This window comes from Vidua chalybeata, chromosome 2 (assembly GCF_026979565.1).
Source record: "Vidua chalybeata isolate OUT-0048 chromosome 2, bVidCha1 merged haplotype, whole genome shotgun sequence".
NCBI classification, from domain to species: Eukaryota; Metazoa; Chordata; class Aves; order Passeriformes; family Viduidae; genus Vidua; species Vidua chalybeata.
In genome coordinates this window covers 8,849,835-8,865,132 of record NC_071531.1, presented here as the reverse complement: position 1 = coordinate 8,865,132, position 15,298 = coordinate 8,849,835, and the positions used below count along the sequence as shown (strand labels likewise).

The 15,298-nt window shown below is 41.4% G+C and overlaps 1 protein-coding gene across 1 annotated transcript in view; it reads left to right on the top strand.

Moving 5' to 3' along the window:
• Positions 1-4,650, top strand: part of PRRG1 (proline rich and Gla domain 1) — a 31,106-nt gene extending 26,456 nt beyond the window's left edge. Inside the window, exon 4 of the mRNA XM_053933351.1 lies at positions 882-4,650. Coding sequence (XP_053789326.1) covers positions 882-1,400 — 519 coding nt within the window. The 3' untranslated portion in view covers positions 1,401-4,650. The remainder of the gene's footprint in view (positions 1-881) is intronic.
• The last annotated feature ends 10,648 nt before the right edge of the window (positions 4,651-15,298 follow it).

Genomic DNA, 15,298 nt, shown 5'->3' with positions numbered 1-15,298 from the left:
TTGAGGCAGGGTATGTTTTTCTTTTGTACTGTTTCTTCGCAGCATTCGCTGCAGAAGAAATATGATGGTAACACAATATTTGTGCTCCCATTTACTCATATTAATATGGCAAAGAGGACTTTCAAGTATTGGTGTCCCCCCCCTTTATCTTTATTTTTGCTTGTTCATATTTTCACTTTATGTTCCATTTATCTGTAGCTCTGTTGTCAAGGTTTCTAGAATATAATAACCCATGTAATAGTCTCATAGTTATGGGGCTATTTTTAACTGTAAACAGAGGATCTGGATCAACTCAAACTAAGCTGACAGTGATTGCTGTATGAGCCAGAGGGTGGGGCATATCTAAATTATGATAAGACAGTGCAGCGTAGTTGTGCTTAGCCACAGTGGTCTGTCACTGTGAGCTAGTGTTTCTTAGTCAAATTGTACTAATGGATTATTTCAATTTTAAAACAAACAAACTCTAAACTTATGCCTTGAGTGGTGCTGACAGATTCTGATCCACCGGATGGCTGATGTGCATGCTGATTAGGCAGGGGCTTTTGAGATATTTTTTCCTAGTTTGTTTTGTGGTTGTTTTTTTTTTTCTTTTCTGAGTGTATTAGTCCTGTCTCTGCTGCATGTTTGTAAACATTGAGTGCCGATATAAGAATGTTAAAAGTGGTGAGGAGTTTGCAAAACCAAATCCCTTTTGTATCACTAATCACATAAGAAGAAAAATTGAAAGTTTGTGTGTGCTTTTCCATGCCAGTTCTTATTTTAATCATCAGTATTTGAAATGCCTTTTTTTTTGTCCTCATTCTTTAAAACAACTTGCTTACATTGCTTGGTTTTTATTAACTGTGTTATAGTTTCTGACATGTTGTGTCTTGCTCTTCTAGAAGGAGTTCTGGAAAGGCTACAAAAATGGACTCCAGGGAGAAAGTAACACAGGACATAACTGGTATTCATTTTACCTTGCATTTCCATTAATCATTGGCCTTTTTATTATCCTCATTGTCATTTTTGTCATCTGGAGATGCCTGTTTAAAAAGAAAATGCGCAGGCAGTCGGTGTACGTGCACAGGGGAGCCCATGGAGCGCTGGGCGATGGTGCTGATGGCAGAGGGCCCCTCCCACCGCCGCTCAGCATTGTTCATTCCCCGCAGGAGGAAATGGATGAAGTCAGTGGGCTCTCTCCAGGAGGTCTGAGCTATTCGGATGCACGGTCAGACTCAATATCCACAAGGCTCTCAAACTGTGATCCTCCTCCTTCCTATGAGGAAGCCACTGGGGAAATCAGTGTGAGAAGAAGCGAAACTGAACAGCATTTAGATCCACCCCCACAGTACGAAGACATTGTGAATTCCAGTTCAGCCAGTGCCATTGCACTAACCCCCATTGTCACCAGTACTAAGTAAAACAAGAAGAATGCCATGGACCTTTTAAAAATCATTAATCATTTTGTAGCACTTTATCTTGGCTTATTATGCATTTCTGTAATTTAACGGACTTGTATACGATGAATTTCACCTTTTTTAGGTTCACTCATTCTTTGGGTTTGGGATTTTTTTTTTCCCCCCATCGAATATCTTAAAAGATAAGGAATCTGTATTGAGAGTGTAGTGCAGATACAGATGTGGTGCTCTGTCATACTTCTCAAAAGTACCTCTGTTTTGAAGGATGTCACTTGTTTTATTCCATACACTGTCCACATTCCCCACAAGATTTGTGGGATCCTCCTCTCCTTTCTTACTGCAGACTGTCAGAATTCCCTGCAATAGGGAATCCTTAAGCAACAATTTAATAGTTATTTAAGCTAGAGGGGACTGATTTTGCAGTATTGCCTCTTGTCTGGTTTGTTCCTTTTTCTCATTTTGATTTTTGTTACATGCTGCATCCTCTCCTGGCCCTCAGGAGGCTGGGAGCCTTTGTGTTCAAACCAGGATCTCATGTAGAGAATGCTGGTGTAACAGCAATAATTCCAGAGTCCTAGCAGGAGAGGTGTATTCTAAAGCTTTTGCTATAACAGCTCAAAATTCTGTAAATGCTTAGAAGCTGACAATTCACGACACTACTTGGTGAATTTAATGGTGTAAATTTTTGTCTGTGTTCTGCCTTTTCTGTTTTCCTATCTGGTTTCACTTTTATATTCTAGAAGTGAGAAGTGTGCATATGTTAACTTCAGAACTTGAAAGTTCATGCAACAGAATTAGTAGAATACTCAAGAGTGGATAAAATCCTGATTATGGACTTCCTACTGTGATTTTCACTGGGACTAGGATGTAATCTATGAGCACATACAACCAAAGGCATTACTTTCCTTTTTAAAGGGAGAAAAAGGAAAGAAATTCAGTGTCTGTGACTTCCTTTTTTCCCCAAATATTAAAACCTTCCTCAAGGTTTTGCCACCTATAAATATAAACCCTTTCCTCAAGTTCTGATACTCCCTTGCCTACTGACATGTACCTTGTGTGCACCTTGTAGTGGTGCCTGTGGAAATTCTCTGCAGAGAATATAAATATCGTTTTTCAACAACAACCAAATGTATTGTGCATCCATTCAAACAAGGAATTCTAAGAACATACAGGCATAACCCCAAGCATTAGTGTGGAGTGATTTTTTGAGGCTGAAAAGATGGATGCAAGTTACATACAGGCTTGTATAGAATTTCATCCACTTGGTTTAGGTGGTACAAATTCTAGTGTGGTGATTCTTCTATTACAGGTTAATTTAAAAGTTAATTGCTCTGTTTAATTTCTGAGTATTAAGTTTCAGTTTTCTTTCTTCCCACACCAAGTAGCATGGCATTAGCTTAGTACTCTTCTGTGTTCTACTAATCAATTAACACCAATGTGTTGAGCCCTGAAGGACTAAATTGTTATGTTGGCTTTCTTACAACAGAAACCCAAACTGTTTTGTTTCAAGCAACCCAGATGACATGCCAGTGCCATGTGTTTGAAATTGCTCTTAATGTCCCTCTCATGGGGGATTGACCCTGCTGTTCCCAAAGGATTTTTGGGGGAGGAGACTGGAGGGAAATGGACAGTTATAGATGGGTGTGTAAATGCACGCTTTGATAAGAATATGATCTAATCTATTGACAAGTGCAGTCAAGAGTTCTCATTTTTGGCAAAGAGCAAGTTGCCTTTCTTGCCTGCTGGGGATCTTCAGCTGCTAAGGCAAGTTGTATTGGAGATGAACTCCTGGCCAAACTCCTGACTCCATTGTCAAAACTATAATTTGTATTTATATTCATTATATATAATAGATATATTAAGATAAATAGGTAAGTTCAGTATATTTTGGTCACTTGTAGTAAAAATTGCCTGGGTTTTGTTTGTGGACTGTCAGGCCTTTTCTTTTGGAGTGGTTTTAGCTCTTGTGAATCCTGAATTGCCACTTGTGGAAGTTAAAGCTCCTTTCAAACCGAGCAAGAGTTAATAAATAAACTGCTTTAGGCAGATTCAGCAGAACAAAGTGCCTCATCCCAGTGTGCAGGAACCACCTCAGAAAGAGCTGGTACTTCAGTGTCTGTGCCATTTTGGCATCTCCTGTGCCTGCCAGCACAGATAGGAGTTTTAGCAGTAACTTCCTTGTCAGGACATAGGACTTTCCTGTAGGAAATGAATGGAGATGACCCATGTTGCATTAGGTTGTTAAGCAGCTGTCATCATCCCTGAACATGGGCAGTCTGCTTTGGCAGTTTAGAGATGAGCTGGCTTTTCTCTTTTTTTCTGTGTTTTTTTTTTTACTCTGTGTTACACTACCACTTTTGAAGGGTTTCTTCCTGGCTCCTAAGTGGAGTATGTTACTTTATCCTATTTTACTGTGTCCTGTAGATACTCTTAGTGTAATCCAAAATTTATGCTTGCCATTCTAAAAAAAAAGTCACAATCAAAAACTTAGTGATCTATGAGTTAAATTAATTGGACAATGCCTTTTCCACCAGTACATGAAAGCCATTGTGGGCTATAAATTTATGTCTTGGTGAATAAATTTAATATTTAAACAAAACCTGTGTGGGACAGTTGTGCAAATGCATTTCCTCTAAAACATTAACAGTTTTCTCCATGTTGGAATAGTGTCAACTTACAAATTGTTTGTTCTGTTTTGTGAAATGTGGGAAAATAGCTTAGTTTTGTGGTTGGCTTTTCTAACCTGATTGAAAAATAAAATTTTATTTGTACTGGGGTTTTTAACAGCTTTTTTTTTCTTTTTGTTTTACCTGTCCTGTAATTGCATTGTGATGCAATAAATAGAAATTTATAGTCGTACCTCTCTAAGGTTTTGAAACTCTGAATGCAGTGCTGTCTTGACTGATGACATGAATAGTCAGGATACTGCCTTTCCCAGTTCTGAATGTAACATTGAATTGCATCTTGTATTGGGACTGAAATGATTTAAAACTAAATACTCAAACTAACTTAAAGGTGGCACTGTTTTAAGAAATTATGGAAATTAATGATTTGCTTAGATGATATTAACATTAGTGAAGGTTGTTCTCTCTTCACTGGATGTAAATAACCTCTGATTACAGTATTGTATATTTTAAAGGGGTTTGGTTTACATTAAATTATCCTATTTAAACATTTTTCCTATGTTTATAGAAAAATTTTTGTAACACTTGTTTTTCAATATGCTAAATAAAAATTTTTAAGATGCCTCTAATGTTTCAAAATATCAATTTTACACAACTACAGTGAGTATTAATTCTGTGTATTTAAATGGTCTTCTAATTTCCATTGTTCTGTGGACTTAGTTTCATGAATCAGTTGTTTTGATGATATAAAATACAATTATAATTTTGTATGTGGGTAGGCAATTCTATTGTTTTAAAATTCAGGCTCAATTTTTATCAGAGTTGGGAATTTCTGTTATTTCCTATTTAAAAAAAAAAGCATTTAACAGTGAGATGAGCTCATTTGCTTAGAGTCTGGTGTTAATAACACCAAGGTTGTGGTTCAATCCCTGTATGGGCTGTTCACTTAAGAGTTGGACCTGATGATCCTTCTTGGTCCCTTCCAACTCAGAATATTCTGTGATTTGTTGTAGCCATAGCTAAATAAGTCACAGGCTGAGGAAAGGAAACTAGCAAAAAATGTTGAAGTTGGAGGACTTAATTTCAAATTTCCCTTTAGCCACTTGAAAGTGGTTACAACATGTCATGTCAGCTCTAGGAATGATGAATTAACAGAGAACAAAACCGAACCCAACCTTGTGTAATGATCCCTGCTGGAAACTGAAGGTCTCCATTCCAGGCAACACAAACTGGATGTCGTCCCTTCCTGCTCTGGTAATCAGGATAAAGTGTCCCTGGGATTGTTCACCGGGGCAGGATCTGTGGGAGAGGCTGGAGAAGCCCAGGGCGAGGTTTGTGTCTCAGAGCTGTGCACTCCAGTGCAGTTTTGTGCTGCTCTTAACAAAAGGGCAAAGAAAGGTTCTTGAAGTGGCAAAGGGCAGTGACTCCCCAGGCTGCCCTGGGTTAGGTGGGGCTTGCTCTGCACACACACATTTGTGTCCTGCCACACATCCATCAGCACGGGCTGTGTGCCCATGGCCCAGGCCCCTGCAGGCCTGGCTTCCAGCTGTGGGGACAGGGTAGGGGGGGATACGGTGCTGAACTGGTGTCATGAATCTTAGTGTCTATAAAAATCAGATCATTGTGCAGGTTACCAGTGATGAATGCTCATTATTTATTGTTTCTCATGCCCAGAGCACTGTGCTGTGCTGCTCTAAATCACACTGATCTATTTCTTTTTATTTTCTGCATAATGTGAGCTTTGTAAATGTCTCCTAGTGCCACTTGCTGATTTTTAAAAAGAAGGAAAACCATGTTCAGCTGAAAGCACTGAGGTGATATCTGTACTTTTTCATTGCTTGCTGCACGCACATTTGATTGATTTGCTACAGGGTAATTGAACTTTGAATTTGCCAGAAAGTTGAAGTACACTTTTCTTCTGCAGGGGTATCTCAGTAATTGTATTTTTCTTTTGGCACTGAGTTATTGAGTGCTAAGTAACAAGTCATTGCAGGAAAGGTCTTGCTTATGTTATCTTGACCATATCTATCTATCTGTAGATAGATACAGATATCTCCAGCACTTATATTATGCAGCATATTATACAGGACTTTCTTAGCAATTAAAATCTGTGCAAGTGTTTGCTGTAATGTCAGATCTGTGTCCTCTTGCCTGTCCTCTCTCTGTGTATCATGCAGTAAAGACACACTGCTGTGCTGTTTTCCCCTCCAGAAACAAAGCCTAAGAATCAAAATGACAATTTTCGGTGTGCTCTGCTGTTTCCTTCTCCACTTGGAAGCATTGTGCATAACTGTGTGGCTCCCAGAGTTAGCTGAGGAGCTTAAAGCAAGAAGGAAACAAGTATTTAAAAAATTCATTTTGATACTGCCAGCAATGAAATCTCTGCATAAGGAATAATCTGTACCAGATTGTCTCCCTGGCCTTTCCTGTGGTGTGGGATGTGTTTTCCCACACAACAGACCCTGGATCAATTCCATGGGTCAGAGGCTCCCAATTTGATTTTTCTTTATTTTCTCACTCAGCTCTTGCCACTGGCAGTGGCCCAGCAGCCACTCTTGGCTGTGCTCAGTGACTCTGAGTTGTTTGTTTGGTGACACACATCTGTACATAGGTGGCTCTGGGACCCAGGCTTCCCTGCTTTCCTCCCCTGGCCTTGCTGGTCTGCTCACACCCACACCAGGCAGTATTTCAGTGCTGGACAAAGAGCTGAGGGGATGAACAGCATGTGGGACCAGAGGTAGGTGTCACCCTGCTGTGACACACAGTGAGGCACAGTCTGTTATCAGCTGTGGCCTTTTCACTACCAGTCTGAATGCAGCTACCTCATGTGGCTTGTTTCCAAGATTAAAACCACTCCAGGCAGCATTTCTTACCAGAACTTTCTGTGAAAAATGGTCCTGTCAAAGAAAAGCAAGGGCGTTGGGACCAGCTCAAACATTTTCCCCAGCCAGTACCGCTAAACTCTCTTAGCACAAGTAATTTATTGCCATTTACTATTAGAATTACTAGTTTTATTCTTTTCCTTATGCTTTTGTTGTGTCTGCTTTTCTGTTCATGGTTATATTCTAACCATAGCTTTTTCCTTACAGATGGGTGAAGGTGAAATATACATGTAATCATGAAAAGCTATGTTTCATTTTTTTTCTTCATTTTTCTGTTTCTGGGTGAGTTGGGTTTTTTCCTCTTAGCTTGCTGGTTTTTGCATTTTGTTTAATAAAAGTGATGAATAATGATACCTCCCTTTTCTGCTCCCCCTAAAATCTTTCACATGCTCCTTTAGCGAAGTGCATAACAGTTGATATTTTTATTGTGCAGATTCTCTAGAATAAATGTACCTTTGAAAAATAATTTCTAATGTTATTTTCTCTTCAATCACTTTTTTTCAGCCTTATGAAGTGTTACTTGTAGCTTAGTTTCCCTTTTCTTGCCTAATTGTGCTTCTACCCTCATTACCTTCCAGCCTTTCCACACAGGCAGCTTGGCTCCATGAAAACACTACCATCTCCTCCATTGACAGGAATGTTTAAAAAAGGGGCTTTCTGCTCTGCACATTGCTTTCAGATTTCAGCATTTACTGTTCTGCATAACCCAGCATTGACTTCCTGAAAATTGTTCACAAAGTCCTGATCCCAGTGCCAAGCTGTCAGCAAACCCCCAGCCCCTGAGGAAGGCTGGCTCTCACCCTGACCTTCACCCACAGCCCTGGAGCAAGGATTTGAACTTGTGTTGCCTCCATTGCAGGGCATTAGGCTGCTCTGAACATTAGACTAAGCTTGCAGTCTTTATCTTTCTCAAGCTTCAAAATCCTTTCTAATTCTCTATACTATATGCAGATCCCTGGGTATAGTGAATTTAAACTACTTAACATAGACTTAATTTACTTCCTAACTTCTTATGGATTGTTGGAAAGAAGACCAGTATATTTCTATTATGGGATATCATAGGATGTGGGTTTGAGCTGCTCTCTTGATTTTTTTGTATGCTGGTGACACCAACCTTGGTATTATACTTTATGGATCACAAATTTCATCTGTAACCTGAGAAATCTTCACAAGTGTACATTTTGTTGCTTGTTTTTGTCAAAACTGGCATGGTCCCATATGCAATTTTAGCTTCAGTGAATTACTTTTCAGTGTAGAAGTGTTTATTAAGAAAATTCCTGAGTAGCAGCAGTTGATGGTTTTATGATTGACTACAGTGATGTCTCCTAGCAACGTGACTGAAAAAAGATCATCCCACGTTGCTCATTTGTCCAGAGATTTCCAGATTGCTGTATTTATCTTGATGAGGCTAAGTCATCTCACTTCACCAGTACTCCCTGCACCACATTTTGTACCCATTTTGTGTTGAAAAGGGTTCTCCAAAGTCACACCAAAGGTGTAAGGCCTTTTCCCAGAGTCCTCCTGGGGTGTGCAAAATCCCCCCCAGGCAGCTGAGTAGTGCTGCCCCACATCCCCAGAGCATCCACTTCCCTTGGCCTACCCTTTCCCAGATCTCTGGTGTGCCAGGGCTTGCAAAGGTTGGAGGCCTGTGGAGTTCACTTTGTTGTCTGACACAGGATTTCAGAGCCAGGTGCAGCCTGTGGGCCTTTCATCTGGCACCTCCTCTGTGCTGGTGACGATGACAAATGAGTAACTTGCTCATAGGCATCATCATTTATGATAATCCTTTCTTTTAAAGAGATTGCTGCTGTTGGAAGTGAACAAATGCTTCTCTTCCACGAGATGTCACAGGTGGGATTCTGCAAGAGGCTGCCCTGCATTCCCCCACCTCCTCATGGCACTTCCCTCTGCTTTCCCAGGGTCTCCTCAGGAGGGAGGACACTGTGTCCCCCCCACAGCTGCTGTGTTGGCCTCAGTCTGGCGAGCACTCTGAGATGGAGGCACTGCTGGCTGGGAGGTGCTGCCTTTCCCCACTCCTGGAGGTGCCCAGCACTGAGGGAGATGTGCCATGTGCCATATCCCAGCAGCTCCTCAGCTGGATTTGTGCTGCAAAGGAGGCTGGGTGAGCATCAGAAGTTTTCCAGGTCGTGCCTCTGTCTCTTACTTGCATGGCCTTAATTTTAATTTCTTTGGGGCAAGTTCTAAAAGCTGCTGTTTTTTTACAAGGCTTTAAAGGCAGTTTAAATAAATCCTGTTAAGGTACCTTAGGAGTGTTCCTGCCATCACTGTCCAGTGCCTGATACAAATCGTGCTCTTCACTTTGTTATTTAGACTGCAGGCAGGTGAGTTAGTTAATTTTAATAGAATGCTACAGGATGAGTTTTGCAAATCTAATTATTTGAAGGGCACTCAGAAATGTTAAAAGGTTTCTTTTAAGGCCAAATCTGAAGAAAGTGGTGCAATTAAATTATAGTCTAGTATTTTTCCTTAAAAGAAAGAGAGAAAAAGAAAAGGAAGAGGCCAGTTCAACTGAAGTAATTACTTTTGTAGTAGTTGTTTAAAAGTCTCCAAAGCCCTTGGTTTTGCTCATGCACACAAGTCTCTGATGCCTTTATGGGTTTATTTGGATCAAATTAATACATGCTTCTCTGTTCTGCCTTGGTGCTGTAGTTGGTATCAAGATACACAGCAAATCCACAGCAGGGAGATGAAAATGGGGATACTGAACCAGACACACAGAACCAGCCACCCTGCAGAGCAACCAGAGATGCAGGTCTGCTAAACTGGATCGGCCAGTGCAGGCACTGGTGGAATCTGTGTGAAAGAGTCAGCTTCCAGAGAGGGTTAATCAGAGGCCGCTTGGTGAGGAGGGAGTCGTGCAGGAATGCTGAGGTTATCCCAGCAATCTTGCAGTGATTGTCTCACCTGATAGGTGTTTTCATTCCTTAGGATCTTTTTAAGTCACCTCTCTGCTCCCTTGGTGGTGTGAATAAGGTTACATCTACAGGTTATGCAGACAAAGTGTCCCCTAGAGCCAAGAGATTTGCAATATTTTTCTTGTCATTTCCCTTTTAAGCCTCTGTCACTAACAACTGAGTTTGGCCTGCTGTATTCACCTTAAGAAATCAAGGGAGTGGATTTCTATGAATGTTTCTGTATTCATGTATCAACTCCATCCTCCCTGGGTATGGGAATCCCTCCAAGGGGAGGGTAGCAAGTTCCTGTAGCTGCCTCTGGCTGTAAACCATTACATGTGTTGAATAGCTGACTCTTGCTGTGCTTGAAAAGCACTGATGAAGGACTGTAAGGAGTTAAATCCTGCTGTATTTCAGGCTTTTTCCCTTTAGTCATGTTCCTCTTGAACTGAACACTCTTCAGAACACCTCTTCACAGATTAGACTCTTTTTTATTCATGCCCGTGACAAGCTAAATTTGTACGTTTTCTTTCACTTGTGTAAGACCTTGAGAAAGATTCTTTCAGCCACTAGTTTGACCAGCATCACAGAGAAAAGAATTGAGCAATTTTGTCTAATCTCATCATATTTCAAAAGACATACTAAAAACCAAAAATATTAAAAATGCAGTGGTTGTGTACAAGTCCATTCTCATTACATTTTTCCAAGTAACCATTTCAAGCTTTTATCTGTTGTTGAGCTTTGTTTCTATTGCTAATAAACCTGTATGAGACAAATAATGAAATATTGATTTGCCAACTTGAAACTTTTTCAGCTGCTATTTTATTCAGTGAATTCAGCAGAATGGAGCTTTTATTGTGGACTGAATGAACCCATTGGTTTGAGCATGACACGGTGAAATTGTAACATAGCAATAAAATCGCAGGGCACATTTGTGCCATCTGTTTCATAGTGGAAAAACAAAGAACATTTTTGTAATGGCTTCAAAGAATAAATCTGGATTTAGAAAAGAAAAATAGAGCTTGTGATGTTAGGAACAGCCTAAGATGTTGCACAGCCTCCTTCCCCCACTGTTGCTCAGCTGCAAAGTTCCCCAGGTGTTCCTTGGTTTAGGCATCCTTAGCTGTTATCCTTAGCCTGCTGGGTTAAGGGCTCAAAAAAATATCTCTAAGTCATAAAACAATGATTCAACAGATGTTTGCCTCCTCCTATCTCATCTATAAGAATCAGCTTTCCAGTTTTGGAGTGGGCAGACATGAAAGCAGTCAGGTTGTCTTGCTCCACCATCAATCAATGATAGGAAACAAAGTTAAAAGGTCACAATTGATGAGCAAGAGTCAAATATGAAAGAGTTTTGTTCAGTCTTTCATCAAAACAATGTAAAATCTAAGACATGAGCCCTGTGTTAACAGAAAAAGAAGGAATTATTGTAATAAACATAGAATGTGTAGAAAAGGTTTTTTCCTTGGGAAATGTGTGATATAAGATAAGAGGGTTCTCTTATTCGGTTCTGTCATCAAATATTTGATATTGTGGTCCTTGTGTTTTTAAGTAAATTGTGACCTGAAAGAATGGTCCAAAAAGTAATGTCCCTGTAGCTGTTGAAATCTGTAGGTATTGAATGTGCTTAAGATGTATTAATTATATTTGTTGAAAAGTTATAAATGTTACAGTTTATCTAGCCAATAAGAAATAAAACAATGTCTTTCTTCATGTTCAAACTGAAAGAGAGTAGGTTTAGATTACATATTAGGAAGAAGTTCTTTACTGTGAGGGTGGTGAGGCCCTGGCACAGGTTGTTCAGAGGAGCTGTGGAAGTGTTCAAGGGCAGGCTGGATGGAGCTCTGAGCAGCCTGGTCTAGTGAAAGTGTCTCTGCCCATGGCAGGGGGCTTGGAACTGGATCGTCTTTGAGGTCCCTTCCAACCAAAGCCATTCTGTGATTTTATTCTATGATTCTTTGATGGATGAGATCTCTTGCAGGGAGTTTGTCTACAGTTACTTTTTGTTTTCTATGTCCTCTTTCCCAGTCCTCTCTGATGTACCTGGATGACCTTTTGTGATGGTATCTGTCCTAAGTCTGCATAGTCTCTTATGGAAGAGGAAAGGAGAAGACAAAAGATGTCAGGAGTGTTGAATCCACTACTTTCTGGTCCAGCTACAGCACTCTGGTGCCTCAGGGCATCTGTGAGTGTCAAAAATCCTCACTGGCAAGTCCTGCTCTGTTCAACCACCTCATCCCCAGTGCCTAGTCCTGGTTCCTTACCTGCCAAAACTTGCGACTTTCCTACAGCCCCCACCACAAAATGATGCTTCACAGGGTAACACCTTCAGAGCTGATTGCCCTGAGTCTACCACCAACTTCTGTGAAGGAGGTTTGCATCCTCACCCAGCTCTCCTGTGAAGGAGGTTTGCATCCTCACCCAGCTCTCCTGTGAAGGAGGTTTGCATCCTCACCCAGCTCTCCTGTGAAGGAGATGTGCGTCCTCATCCAGCTCTCTCCTGTAGGCACCTGGTTACCTGCCTGGCACAAATCAGTGCCTGGCAGATATTCAATTAGAAGGACAGAAGCAACTGGGTTTGTTTGTGTTTAAGCCACAGAAGGCACAGTTTTCTTTTTTTTTTTTTTTTAGTAGTGTTTGCCAGTTTTAGGATGAGAGCTTGAAAAATGTCATTAAAATGAAGAATGGTCAAAAGGTAATAAAGAAACAATCTTCTTGCTTTAATGACTTGAGCTAAAAGCTAAATGATTGTAGCAGCTCAGATTGTAAAAGCAGTGGGAAATTTAATGAACAGTGACCCCACAGGAAAGTCAAACTGTTAATGTTTAGTTTTGTCATTTCTTCTGAAAAGTAATAAACCTCTATTATATAATCTATTGGTTACAGAACCTGGGGTCAGGCTCCCATTCATCTCAACTCTGCCAATCTTTCTCAGCTGAAATTACTGACCTTCCCCAAGAAATCGATAAACATCCCAAGCAGGAAATAACTGGAAGGTACTTGGGGAAACAGCTTTGGTTGTGGGAAAAGGAAATTGTAATGAACTTGACTGTGAAAGCTTTAAATGGTTTGCAAATTCCCTTAATGATAAGCTGATTCAGCCAGTTAAATTATGTAAAATTAAACTGTCATTAGTCAGTAGTGGCTGATGCCCCAGTTTTGTAACATGTCATTCATCTGGGTGCTGTGGAATACTCACTGCAAATCTTGAAGCAAAGGTAGTAATCAAATAAGAGATAAAAATGTGAACCTCTTTGCTTAAGTTTGGCTACTGAGAATATCTATTTACTTAACCAAAGAGTGGGAAGAGGCATGTTGAAAGTTGGGTGATCTAGAGAAGTGTATGTTAACTGCAGCAAACTTTGGATAGCACCATCCACACAGGTTGCTGCTGTGAGCACAGCCCTGGAAGAGGCTGGAGCAGTCTGCCTCTGTTCCCTGCCACAAGACAAAACCAGCCCTGTCCTGTAAAGTTCTTCATTTGAGCTAAAGTTTCAACTTGGCTTTGCTTTAGTCTTATCTACTTCTTAAATCAGAAACTGATCCTGTTTGTTTGTGTTTTGTGACCAGCACGTTTCATTGGCTTTGCACAGCAGCTCGTGTTGTGAGAATGGGACTGTGCGTGGGTGGGAGGTCACTTTGGAAGTGGCTGAGTTGACAAAACTCTTCAGGCTTTGCCTCTCATCTTTTTTTCATCAGTTAAACAGTGGTAATTATCCAAAATCCAACATCTGCATGTGCACATCCATGGCAGTGTTTAAATTTAACTGGAGATTTGTGAATTATTTACAAACTGCACATCACACTAAATCTGTACTTTCTTCTTTATGTTGCTTTAAAAAAAAATGTGTAGTCCTATTTACATATGTGTCTTGCAGGTAACAATTCCTGTAAGTCCACTCAAGTTTATTTTTGCTTAAAAGTCTATTGCAATTTGTTGTCAAATATTTAACACAAGTAAAGAATCACATTTTAAAAGTCACTGAACTTTTTATAATTTTCATATTTTTTTCCCTCTTTTCTCTTTTTTGTTGCTGACTGGCATTTGGTTCTCAGGGCTTTTCTCAATGGTAATGTCCTTTCCCATTAAGCAAATCTTGTTGATGTAAAGGAATTTTCCATCCAGTGGTTTGTTAGTGCTGAAGTACACTGAAAAGTTGGTGCAAATTAATCTGGAGAAGGCCACTGTGTTTTCATGAAAAGAAAATTAACTTATAAATGGTCATACTGGTCCCCAGGCTGTCCTGTCACCACGGCAGCCCCAGGGCAGAGCCAGGATGGGAAACATGACCAGGGAGCACCCCAGAGCCAAGGATGGCCAGCCATGTCTGTGGCTATAGGGCAGCTCTGTGGCTGAGCCAGAGGCCCAGCAGGTGAAGCTGGGACAGCAGGGTCTGCCCCCAGACCAGGACAGAAGCCCCCAGTGCTCTTCCTCACTGGCTTTTCCTACTGGAACTGGCCCTGGGCAGGGGCTGCAGAGCCCCAGGCACCCTGGCCCTGGGCTGGGCAATGGTTTGGTCCCCATAACCAGCAGGAAGGATCCTCTTTTTGGTGCTGCCTGTTGCCTTCTGCGGCCTCTACAGGGGCGTGATGGGGCAGACGGGAGGATGGCAGCCTGCCAGCCTGGCCCCAGTGTGCCCTTTGCCCCTTTGGCATGCCTCATGTGTGACTGTTTCCACTCATGCTTTAATCTGCCTCACATTCTCATCAGAAATATTTTGTCTCTCCTGGCAGCACTGAGTGTATTCCATGTGTGCAGCCAGCATCAGCTTCTCAGTGCCCTCCACACTGGGCTGTGCCCAGCCTGGGCTGCACTGCTCCCACCTCACCTTTTTCTGGGCACAGCTTCCTGGTGTCTTTCCCAAAGCCACTTTGGAAACTACAGATTTATTAAAGAACACTTTCAAATACACCTTGTGGGGAAAGCTACCACATCAGTCTTCTTCATGAGACTATGGTGTCTCTCCAGCTAGCAGAAACGTTTTGTGAGGTAACAGTGCTCCCTGACCACCTGTAGTGTCCAAAAGGAAGGAAAACAAAACAAAGAGTAAATTAATTTTTAATTTTTCATGATAGCAGCACAGCCACTTCTCACAGCAGGGCACAGAATCATTAGGGACAGATCTGTCCTCATCAATATGGAAGTTCTTCATCCCGGCAATTTTCTGAGTACAGTTGTTTCCAGTCTTTTAAGGCTCGCTCCCCTTTCCACCCCAGCACTGCTGCAATCCCTGTGGCATAAATGACTCTGCTTTCCAGCATCCTCACTCCTGACCTGGGAGGGTGGCAGCTCATCTCCACGGTAATGACGGCCTCGTGCGCCTGCCTGACACGGGCTGTGCAGGGCACATGCACCAGCCCCGGTTGCACAAACAGTGACTAATCCAGCTACTTAATTGCTCCATTCCACAGAGCTGCCCAACTGTTTATAGCAATTAAATAGCAAGAGACGTGGGAGAAGCACACGCAGTAATGGCTGT